The sequence below is a fragment of the Streptopelia decaocto genome, assembly GCF_964273445.1.
Source record: "Streptopelia decaocto genome assembly, chromosome: 7".
In the NCBI taxonomy this organism is placed as follows: Eukaryota; Metazoa; Chordata; class Aves; order Columbiformes; family Columbidae; genus Streptopelia; species Streptopelia decaocto.
In genome coordinates, this window is record NC_138661.1 from 27597206 (window position 1) to 27608159 (window position 10954).

A 10954-nucleotide genomic window follows, 5' to 3' on the forward strand; every position below is an offset into this window, starting at 1 on the left:
AGCGTGGGGAATTCCACCCACCCTGCCCCAAAAACCAGGTGGCTGCAGCTCCTCCAGCACTCGGGCCGGCTATTTTCCTGCCTTTCTCTGCCCGGGAGAGGAGTGTGGGGCCGTGCGGTGAACCCGGCCAGGGAGCGCGGGCGGCTGAAGAGCTTTCCAAGGAATAATTACAAAAGAAAAAGCAAAGGCATTTCTTCAGCCACACCAGTGCTGGGTCAGAAAAGCGGCTCCACTTGGCAGGGAAAAGGGCTGCTCGAACCAGCCGAAGCACCGTGGCGCTGCAGCTGGCACGGCTGCTGCAGCAAGTCTTGCCCCACCTCTGGCAGCCGCATCCCCGGCTGCAGCGAGGACGGAGCGGGAGGACGCCGAGCCCCGGGCGGTGGCTGGGGAGGGCAGGCAGGCGGTGGCTGGGGAGGGCAGGCAGGCGGTGGCTGGGGAAGGCAGGCAGGCGGTGGCTGGGGAGGGCAGGCAGGCGGTGGCTGGGGAGGGCAGGCAGGCGGTGGCTGGGGAAGGCAGGCAGGCGGTGGCTGGGGAAGGCAGGCAGGCGGTGGCTGGGGAGGGCAGGCAGGCGGTGGCTGGGGAGGGCAGGCAGGCGGTGGCCCCCCCAGGCCGGGCGGCAGCAGCCGCGGGGCCGCGCTGGGGTTGCGGGGCGGCCGCCCGGCCGTGACTCAGCCGCAGGAATGCGCTGGCAGCGGCCCGGCTGACGCAAGGGGCCCGGCTCGCCCGGCGGGCACGGCCGGCACCGCGCTCCTCCTCAGCCCGGCCCGAGCCGCTGAGAAGCTGACTGATAGCGCCCCGGAGGGACTCGGACCACACCGGCGGAAGGGGCTGCTTGAAGCCGCGCCGGTGACCCTGCCAAGGTTCCCCGAGGGGAAATCCCGGGTCGCTGGGCACCCCTGTTCCACGGCAGCCACGCACCTGCCCCGTGCTGCAGCACTGCGGGGTGAGCGCCTGTGGGAGGCACCGCAAGTCTTGCTAACTTGCAGCGAAATTGTGCTAGGATCTGCCACTTGTGGTCAAATTATTTTAAAAATAAATGTATCTGCAGTGTGAAGAAAGGCATAAAACCTCAGTGTTTGCCTTTCATTGGGGTTTTCTGTAATACTCTCTTACAAGAACTTAGATTTTATCCAGCATTCTTTGCACTCCCACTGAAAACACAAAATTGTTGGAGGGAAACAGGACATTTTCCAGAGGCACACAAGAGAGCAAAGGGGGAAAGGAAGTGCCCTGAGCAACAGATCGCAGACAGTACACTCTCCTATGGATTTCTCTCCCTTGACTGATTTTTTTTTTAACTGAACAGTATTAAGACTTTCTGTTATTTCAGTGTACACCTACATAAGTTCCTCTGCTTTCCCTTTGTAGTCTTCTTCCTGAAGGTAATCTGGCTACACCAGAAGAGACCTGATGTTTCCTGGCAGAAACTGAGTTCCTCAGCTGAACTGCTAGACATACGGCCCCACTTTCTTCTATCTCAAATGAACTCTTTTATGAAACTTAATTACTTAATTAAGGATCTTAATTACTTTTGTGACCTCTATCCTTCTGCCAGATTTAACTCAAGTAAGCTAACAAGTTAAAAAGTCACTGGGACAAGGACTAGCCCAAGCGAGAGAAGGGATGCCCGAGGAGGCCAGGCAGAGGCCTTGCTTCCATGGGAAATGAGGCTGAAACGGTAACATGGAGTTTAGTGACTCTGACAGAGAAGCAAATGGGATGTACAGGGTACAAAAGGAAAGGACTATGACTTCAGAGAGCTTCAATGCATAAGGCAACTTAGTCCATTATAATCACTTTGTGCTAATGAGCATCCAGGAGTTGAATCCAAACAAACAGTGCCTTCTGCTTCCCAGTGAGTCATTTCTTCCATCCCCGGAGGGCGAGGGGAGGCTTGGAGGGCTTCCTCAGAGGCATGCGCTCCACATAGGGTATCATTCACAAAGCTTTTAGTGCTGCTGCTGCTGGGCTCTCTGAATCATAGGGCTATTTCGGTGGTGCCTGGTGGGATGCAGGTCTTGTAGCACAAGGGTAGTGAAACTCAGGGCTTCCTGAGTGCAGCCAAGGTGGTGAACCAGTTTTGTCCGAGTGTGCTCCAGCAAGATTTGCTTGGTCATTATGGCTCTTGGCTGGACAGTGGCCATTTCTGTGGCCTTCAAGGTCACCATTGGGCTCTATCACAAGTTCCTTCCCTGATCGCTACAGTTACTGGGAGTCCATTGTTCATTTTCTTGAAAATAAGAAGCCCCTTTCTGCTTACTTGTGACCTGTTTTTCACCCTGAAAATTATCTCCAATTCTGTTGAACTCATTTATCTCTCAGAGGTGTCTATAAAGTCCTAAAATATTCCTTCTTCAGTACTCCTTCTTCTGTACTCTTGACAATTTGCCAGGTACCAGTCAGTGATGTTCAGGAGCAGCCCTGTGTGCCTGAGTGCCTCAGGTATGCACCTTGTGAGGTGATGAGAATAACAAGCACTTCCCATTCATTATTCAGTTTCCATGGTAGTAAAGACAGAGGGTTAGTCATGCACAATTTTGGAGTTGTCATCCCTGGAGCATCTACCCAGCCACACAACTCCAGAGCTGGTAACTCTTTCTTGGAGCATCTACCCAGCCGTCCAACTCTGGAGCTGGTAACTCTTTTTCCAGCTTTCATTTCAGCAGCCTGGGATGTGCAGTGCAGAGGCCCTGCAGTGGTGGCTGAGGGCACTCACACACAGCACGTTCACGGTACCGCACCAGTGTTAGAAGAACACTGAGCCCACAGCAGTGATGTACAGCACAAGGACACAGCTACATCTGCTTACAAAGGCGAAGAAACCCCCGTGCTGCTCTTTGCCATAGTAGCCTCCCAACATTGTGTACGGCTGCAAGGACACAAACCTCCACTTGGGCCACTGAGAAGGGCCTGTGTCACACATAGCGCCGTGATGCACTGCAGTGTCGTGAATGCTGCTTTAGGATACATTAAACCATCCTGATGGGGAGGATCTGAAACCACTCCAGTCCACCCCAGTCCATGAAGCTACACAAGAGCAGCAGATGCCCAGAAATGGGGCTGTCAAGGCATTCCCGTGGACTTACGTTGGTTTAAGCCAACCATAAAACTGTGTTTTGAGCGTTATCCGGTTTAGAATTTGTGCTATTAATTCCCATTAACAATTTTCACCTATCCTAACTAGTTATTGGCTTGACAAAAAGCAGCACATATTGAATTTGAAAACTGAATTGCATAATGGCTGATTCTTTAAATGTAAATATGCAATAAAGGTTCTCCTTCCTGGGTCCCACATTGCTGGCACTGAACAGGCTGTAGGAGTGAATGAGTGGCCATAAACTAGAAAAAAGCTGAATAAACTGGCCATTTTCAGCTCATTGGCAGTGTGTGGGGGTCCTGAACGTGTGGGTGTAACAAGCTGGAGGCATAATATAGCTCCACGTCAGTGATTTCAAAGCAGAGGGGCCAAATTTTGAATATTGATGAATGCCAATCAGTCTTGAATTCTGCATAGAGAGAGGGCAGGATGTGACTCAAAAACTGGAAACACAGTGGCTCCTCTGGTCAGTGTAGCAGTGTACAGTAATGGAGAAAAGAGAAAAAATCCCACATCCCCCACACAATGCAGCATGAATGTATATACACATATGTGTATATATATACATGCGCGCTGCTAAAACACTAGTTAGCCGTTTTCTATGAAGGTACTATTAACAATTCAGGTGTTCTGGGGACAGACAGCTAACTGGCCACAACACAGGTGGGGTGCTCACACACACTGCTGGTTGAAACCCTGCTTGTTTTGGAGCTCTCGGCTTTCACATGCACCAGTTCAGGGAGCAGAGAGCTGCACAGTCCCGACCATGCCCTTGTCCGCTGGCATGGGCTGCAGCACACAGCACACACTGAATGCCCCCTATGCCGTCTTGTCAGGCTCATGCAGACACACAGACAGCGCTCGGCCACGAAGCACGAACAGGGGTGCGATGCCAAAATCGTGACTTTAGAGCATCGGAACACACCCCGGCGAACACAGCGGCCCCAGGCAGGAGCTGCGGGCAGAGCGGGGAGCGCCCGTGCCCGGCTCCAGCGTGACCCGCGCCGTCCTGCCCCGCCCGGCGCGGCTGCGGCTGCCTGTGCCCGGCGCCGTCCCCTCAACAGCCCGCGCCCGCCGGGGCAGGCCTGGGGGTGGCCGAGGGTGGAAGCCGGTGGCTGCGAGGCCGAGGCGGCCTCCTGGGCGCTGCCAGCCGCACCCCCGGGGCAGCAGCGGCTCCCCGTGCCGCGCAGAGGGCCGGACCCCGCAGCCCCGGCCCGGTCTGGCCCAGCCCCGCGGGGGGCGGCCCGGCGCGGCGCGGCCCGGCGGCACGTGGTGGCGGCGCGGCCCATGTGACCGGCCCTCCCCGGCCGCCGCGGCTCATCCCCCGCCCGGCCCGAGTCCCCGCCCGCTTCGCCCCCAGCGCAGCGCTCTCCTGCGTGGAGCAGCACCGCACCGCAGGCAGCCGCTGCCCCGGGACCCGGCGCCATGGTAAGGGCGGCGCGGCGCGGCCGAGCGGGGAGGGCGGCTGGCGGGGCAGCGGCGGCGCGGGGCTGAGCAGAGCAGAGCAGGCCCGGCGCGGCCCCGCGGCCTCTGGCGGCCATTTTAGTCTAATTTTAGCCGGGTGCGGGGGGAAGGGGCGGTGGGAGCGGCCGCGGGGCAGGAGCGGGCGGCGGGGCGGGCCGCGGTGGGGCCGGGGGCTGGCGGCTCGGGCCCGGCGGCGCAGCGCAGCGCTCCCTGCGGCACCGCTCGGGCGTGCGAGCGCCTCTCGGTGCGGGTGAGGGGTGGCGGTCCGGCCGCTGCCGGCGGGCGCGGGGAGAGGGGCTCCCGGTGGGGCCTGCGCGGCTCCCGGCGCCCCCTCGGGGGAGCCGCTGCTGCGGCCCGGCCGTGCCCCAGAGGTGTCCGCCGCCGGCGGGGGAGCTGCCGGTGCCGCCCCGGGCGCGCTGGGGCTGGAGCGAGGGTCGGGGCGAGCCGGGCTGCGGGGCTGCCGCTCCCCGGAGGCGAGGGCCGCCCCTGCGAACAAAGCCGTAGAGGGGGCAGGCGGCTCCCGCGGGGACAAAGCCGGCGGCTCCCAGTGCACCTGCCTGCCGGGCAGCGCCGCCTCCCCAGATGCGGCTGCGGGGCCGGGAGCCGGGGCGCTGCGGTTGGGATCAGCCCGCGCCCTCGCCATGGGGTTCGGTACATTGTTGTGTTTTTGCCGCGAGCTCCCCGCTTGCCCTGCCAGTGTCTGCTTTTCTTGCTGTTGTAGGCTCGGGTTTTGAACGGCTTGCGAGCCCGAAGGGAAGCGGCATACACTGTAACTGGTATTTTCCTACAAAGAAATAACAAGCAGGGAATACTTGTGTGCAGCAGTGCGAAGTAAAATTCAGGAGTTTTTAAAGCGTGGTGTTGAAGCTGACACAATGCAGAAAACATTTCTGCTGCTTGTAGAGCCTTACATCACCCAGCAGAGTGAGAGTCATGACAGTGCTGGATGTGGGCTGCTGCTGTAGTGTTTGTTCCGCTAAAAACGAACAAAAAGAACAAAACCCCCACCCTCCATCCCAACCCCAAACTACAAACTCCTCTCCTGTGTTCACATCCCCTCCAAGCCCCTGCTTCCCAACCTTCCCCCCCAGTGAGCCAAGGGTATGATAAGGTAATGGAAAACTGCTTGAGTAGTACAGTTGTATGCCTAGTTGTATAAAACTGCCATCCCGAATCACTGAAGATGCTGAGATCTGCAACAGGAGAGTACAGAATTTACACCTCCTTCATATCTTCTGCTCCAGTCCTGCAACAATTACTAAATTCATAGTGTGTTCACGTTGAGTACAGTATTTTTATTCTTACAGGGGCAGGCAGACTTCTTTATCTAGCACTGTGGGCTATCATCTTGTCTGGTGAGTGTTAATTTCTGCTGTTTAAATTATTCCTTTGATCTCATTTTACAGGCTTCTGGAGTAACAGTGAATGATGAAGTCATAAAGGTTTTTAATGACATGAAAGTAAGGAAATCTTCAACCCCAGAAGAGATTAAAAAAAGAAAGAAAGCCGTTCTCTTCTGCTTAAGTGATGACAAAAAACAAATAATTGTAGAGGAGTCAAAGCAGATATTGGTTGGTGACATTGGAGATACCGTGGAGGACCCCTATACAGCCTTTGTAAAGTTGCTACCTTTGAATGATTGCCGATACGCTTTGTATGATGCCACATACGAGACAAAGGAATCTAAGAAAGAAGACCTGGTATTTATATTCTGGTGTGTAAGAGCAAAGTTTGTTGTTAAACTTGAATATTCCAGAATTAACACCTGATGACTGAATAACTGCTTGGTTGTGTTTTTTCTTTTTTCCTTCAAAGGGCTCCTGAAAGTGCACCTTTAAAAAGCAAGATGATCTACGCAAGCTCTAAAGATGCCATTAAAAAGAAATTTACAGGTACAACCTTTAGAATGTTTTGCTTATTATTTATAATGCTGTCTAGATCTTGAGGTTCTCACAAGTACGTTTGTTTTCCATCTGCCTTTCAGGTATTAAACATGAGTGGCAAGTAAATGGTTTGGATGATATTAAGGACCGTTCAACACTTGGAGAGAAATTGGGAGGCAACGTGGTAGTTTCACTTGAAGGAAAACCCTTATAAAAAGACAGACAAGTGCCATCTGGATCTAAGGAGCTTCCATTTCTGCAGCTCGTTCAATTGGAATAGTATTAGTCTCCCTGTCCCCTGCCCTCCTCAAAAAATAAGTCCTTTCCCTAATGCCCCTGAAGGAGATGTCATTGTTAAGCAGTCTACCAGTGATTGCCATTAGACTGTTTAATCCTGGTAGTTTTTTGTAGGATCCAAGGAATGCTTTCACGTCATACTCTTAGCCAAAACTGACGTGGCAGGCATTCCTTGCAACGTGTACAATGAATGTGATAGTTAATGTGAATAGTCCAGCAGACAGCAAAGGGTAAGCTAATTGAATGCCTTGAAAGTATTGTCCACTGGTCGGATGGTAGACTCTATACAGTATTACTTACAGTTGCACTTGATTGCAGTTCCATGAGGCTCTTGTGCATTCATACACCTCACCTGCCTTGACAAGCCTATTTTTGTGACATGGCAGCACACAACACTATGCATTTAAAGCACTTTTTTGTAATATGTTTGACCTGCCCCCCCCCCCCCAAAGGAATGCCAATTAAGTTGCTGTAACTGTGTCATCAAATCATTGTAGTACCTCAGTTTCATTCCTGTTACATGCATATCTTTATAAATGAAGTAGCTGTTACGATGCCTTTTGTTTTCCAGTGAATGTACACTACTGAACAGGAGTAGAAGTTACCTGTTTACCATGTGAGTCTTGAAACACTAAAGTTTTGTAAAACATCAATCATGGTGGCAATTTCTGTATTAAAAAGAGCCTTAAATGGAACGTTGGTTTTTTGAGATCAAGAACTGGCCACGTTGCAATAAAACTTGTGGCTTATTACAGAATGTTGCCTTGTTTTCATTGGAAAATATAGTTTTTAAATATGTTTAAGCATATTTCAGATAACTTCTGTGGAAAGTATTGTAAAGATAAATAATCATTAATCTCAAATAATGCAGTTTTTTCATTCCTAATCATGGTTTAGGCACTGCTTTACAATACTTTGTGGCTCTGTTCTGATCATTCAATAAAGGACCTGATTCTAGTTTACCATTGAAGAAGCTACCACTACTAGAGACCATTAGTTCCATGAAACACTTGTGTCAGAAACATATGAAGTGATTAACCACGCAGCGTGTTTTGTACCTGAATGTTCTTAAAGTTCTACATGTCAGAGTTAAACCTTGCACAAAATCTTACAGCTCGCCGTCTTTTTTTGCTAAGATGATGTGTAATGACAATTGTATGCAGAATATGAAGCCGATAAATGATTTTTGTTTCTTGAGGGTTGCAGCGGAGGCGGGCTTGGTACAAGAAATAGCCTAAATTAACTGTTCTACTTGTTAGCTTCTATGTAAATAGAACTGGAAAGTGTTTGCCACTACTGAGGCTTGCATTGGGGACATGTTTTGGCTGGGAGCCAAATAATGCTCTCCTTATAGAGAATTTGATCTGCTCTGTGTGAGCAATCCTCCGTTAGCCAGAGCTATTTATGGCAAACACATGCTTTTGTATCTTGTCATCGTTATCCACAAATGGCAAAACTGGACATGATTCTCCTGGTATGCGTAAAGGAGCGCTGTTGGGCAGCCACTCGCAGCTGAGCTGTACATGCTGCTAGAAGGAATGCTCTTTATCATTACCTTATTTTAAAAAGTTGGTAGAGTAGAACTATGGAGCTTTTAAATATGGGCCCTTTATGTTCAGTTCATAGCCCTTTTTCAGCAAGGAAACAGACAATAATAAAATTATTTTTATTATTATTTTTTTAATAAGTAGTTTAAATGACTTAGTGGTACTGTGTTTAGGCTCTCTTGTCCTGTAGAACTTTAAGACTTTGTTTCAGGCTTCTGGCTATCCCTATGACTTGCACACCTCATTGTGTTAGCTGTTGTATGTAGACTAAACTTTACTAGAATTTAACTAAAAAGGCATGATGACCACTGACTTACTAAGTGTATTAATGAGTCTTGGTTTTGTTCTACAAAACTCTCCTTTCAGGTACCTTTTAAGGTTGAGAAGTAACTGATGGTATGCATGTTGTCTAGATAAAGGAAAAACCCCTTTTTATTCCTCAAAATAGTCTATTTCTGATTATTCACGTTGCGTGTAAAGCCCAATTTAATGTAAGGATCTCCTTTGTGCTTTATGTCTGACTTCAGTACAGTATAATGAAATTATCTTTTAACTGATTTTTCACAAGGTATAAATGTTTTCCTTAGAAAAAGCCAAAACTGAAAATGTTAAATTTTAATAAACCATTTGAATTTCATTTTAGACAGTAAACTTTTTTAAAGAGTACTGTGTTTAAATTTATTGTTTGTCTGTGCTGCAAACAGTCTGGAGAGATGTCTGTGGCTTCTAAGTTGACTATGAAAAGTTACTTTTGTTTTTTTTGTTTTTTTTTTTTTAACTAGCTTAGATGTGTATTCACTCAGTCCAAGTAGATAAAAAATTGAAGCACAAACTGTATTTATGTAAGATTCCTACCAAAACAATTTTGGATCCAAAAGGATCAGCCTGCCTTCAGTTTGTTCTTGAAATGACTGACTGATGTGAGGTCCAATTCAGATGGCTTGCTTTTTTTTTTTTTTTATTTTATTTTAAATAAAAACCCAACAATAAAGTGCTACAGAACTGTTACTGTTTGAATTATAAAACAAATGAGAGACAGCTGGCATCTGTTCCAAAATGGTTTGTCAGCTGTTGTTTTCTGTCATTATGCAAAATGGTGAGGGCCTCATTGTGATCGAGAAGTGGAGGAAAATCCTCTCGAGTTGAATATCTTCTGTGTATCTCGGTGTAGACGTGACTTTTGGGTATCATGGCTTCAGTTATTTTATTGATCAAGAAATGTAAAATAAACTTTTCATGAGAGTAGCTTGTGCAGAAACAGCATTTTTCTTCTAAAAATACTTTGAAACCAGCAGTTGTTTTGTTTGATTTGGTAAATCCTGGAAGAGGTATACACATGAGGGCTTGATTTCCCCAAAAAGGGAAATCGGTCCAAGACAGGGGTGAGAAGGTGACGTTTATGCTTGTGGCGATTTTAGAAATGCAAAGCTTAAATAGATGCGGACTTGAGTGTAATAATCACTCTTAGTCAGATTGTTAAATAGAGTTTGAGTATGTTCAGTTAAAATCCGAAGTGCTTCTCTAAGCGGAAGAGTCTTTTTCTGCTGTACCGTTCCCTCAGAACAAGTGATGAAATACAGCAATTGCCACAATTTGATAATAAGCTTTACTCTCTTATGCCAATTCCAGTATAAACCAAATTTTCATGTCTGCCTATTTTTTTACAAACTTCTGTAAGTTACCCCTTAGTTTGTGGTGGCGAGTTAATGATTGTAGAGTGAAAACACAGCACTAATGGTGGATGAAAGATCATCAATGTAGCACCTGTCTATTAAGTATTGAATTTCTTTGAAATATTTCTGATTTTGAAAACCTGGTATAAATAAAATTAATTTAAATGTCTCCAGATGTTGAGTATGTTTGTGTGCTAGGTAACACCTACACTAATCACTTTGTCTTTGGGAGCCGCCCAGATACTGTGAAAGGAGAGATCAGAAAGTAAAAGCATGGAGTATGTTTATTTTTGTAATGGGTTTCACCTACAGCCCATTCAGTTCAATACCCAGCTGTAGCAAAAGCCAGCACTGGTGGCTCTGGAGATAGGTATGAAGGAGTTTGTAGTGGGATGGTGATGGGAAACTCTTTTCTTGTGTTGGGTCCCAGCTCACATGTTCAGAAAGTCTGATGTTTTTTGTAAGGTAGCAAAAAGTATATTGGTTGACATAAGTCATTTTAAATGCTCAGAAGAAACTGAACTGATGCAGAGTGACAAAAGGTGACTCCGTGAAGAATGATCGAAGGATTATTCTTTTGGTATCAGTGGTATCTCTCCTGTTAATGTAAAATCTCTTGGATCTAGGAACAGCTTAACTGGAAGAGAGCTGATTTTGTAAACAGAGCTGTCAAGAAACAGCTTCACTGGGTTTTGTGGAGGAGACAGGCTTTGACACTGTAGATGAACAATCTTGTTTACCTAACAAACTTTGTATGTGGCTATAGGGGACATATATGAGAATACACATTAAAAATGAAGGAAAGGTCTCTAAGAAATTAGGGATCTTTATAGAAATTACTGCTTAGTTAAAAAATGTTCTCTTCTTACTCTATTCTTATCCAGTGCCTGATAACCTCTTGAATTTGGGCATTTCCCTGCCTCACCCCCCATGCTGTTAAATCTACAATAACTCCCATACATCTTACTATTCCTTGCATTGCTTATCTCTGCC

At 48.1% G+C, this 10954-nt stretch overlaps 1 protein-coding gene across 1 annotated transcript; it reads left to right on the top strand.

Moving 5' to 3' along the window:
• Window positions 1-4367: 4367 nt before the first annotated feature.
• Window positions 4368-10130, top strand: CFL2 (cofilin 2). Its single transcript, XM_082058973.1, has 4 exons — window positions 4368-4525; window positions 5968-6275; window positions 6377-6453; window positions 6546-10130. Exons 1-4 carry the CDS (start codon window positions 4523-4525, stop codon window positions 6656-6658), a joined length of 501 nt encoding a protein of 166 aa, XP_081915099.1. The 5' UTR covers window positions 4368-4522; the 3' UTR covers window positions 6659-10130.
• Window positions 10131-10954: the final 824 nt, after the last annotated feature.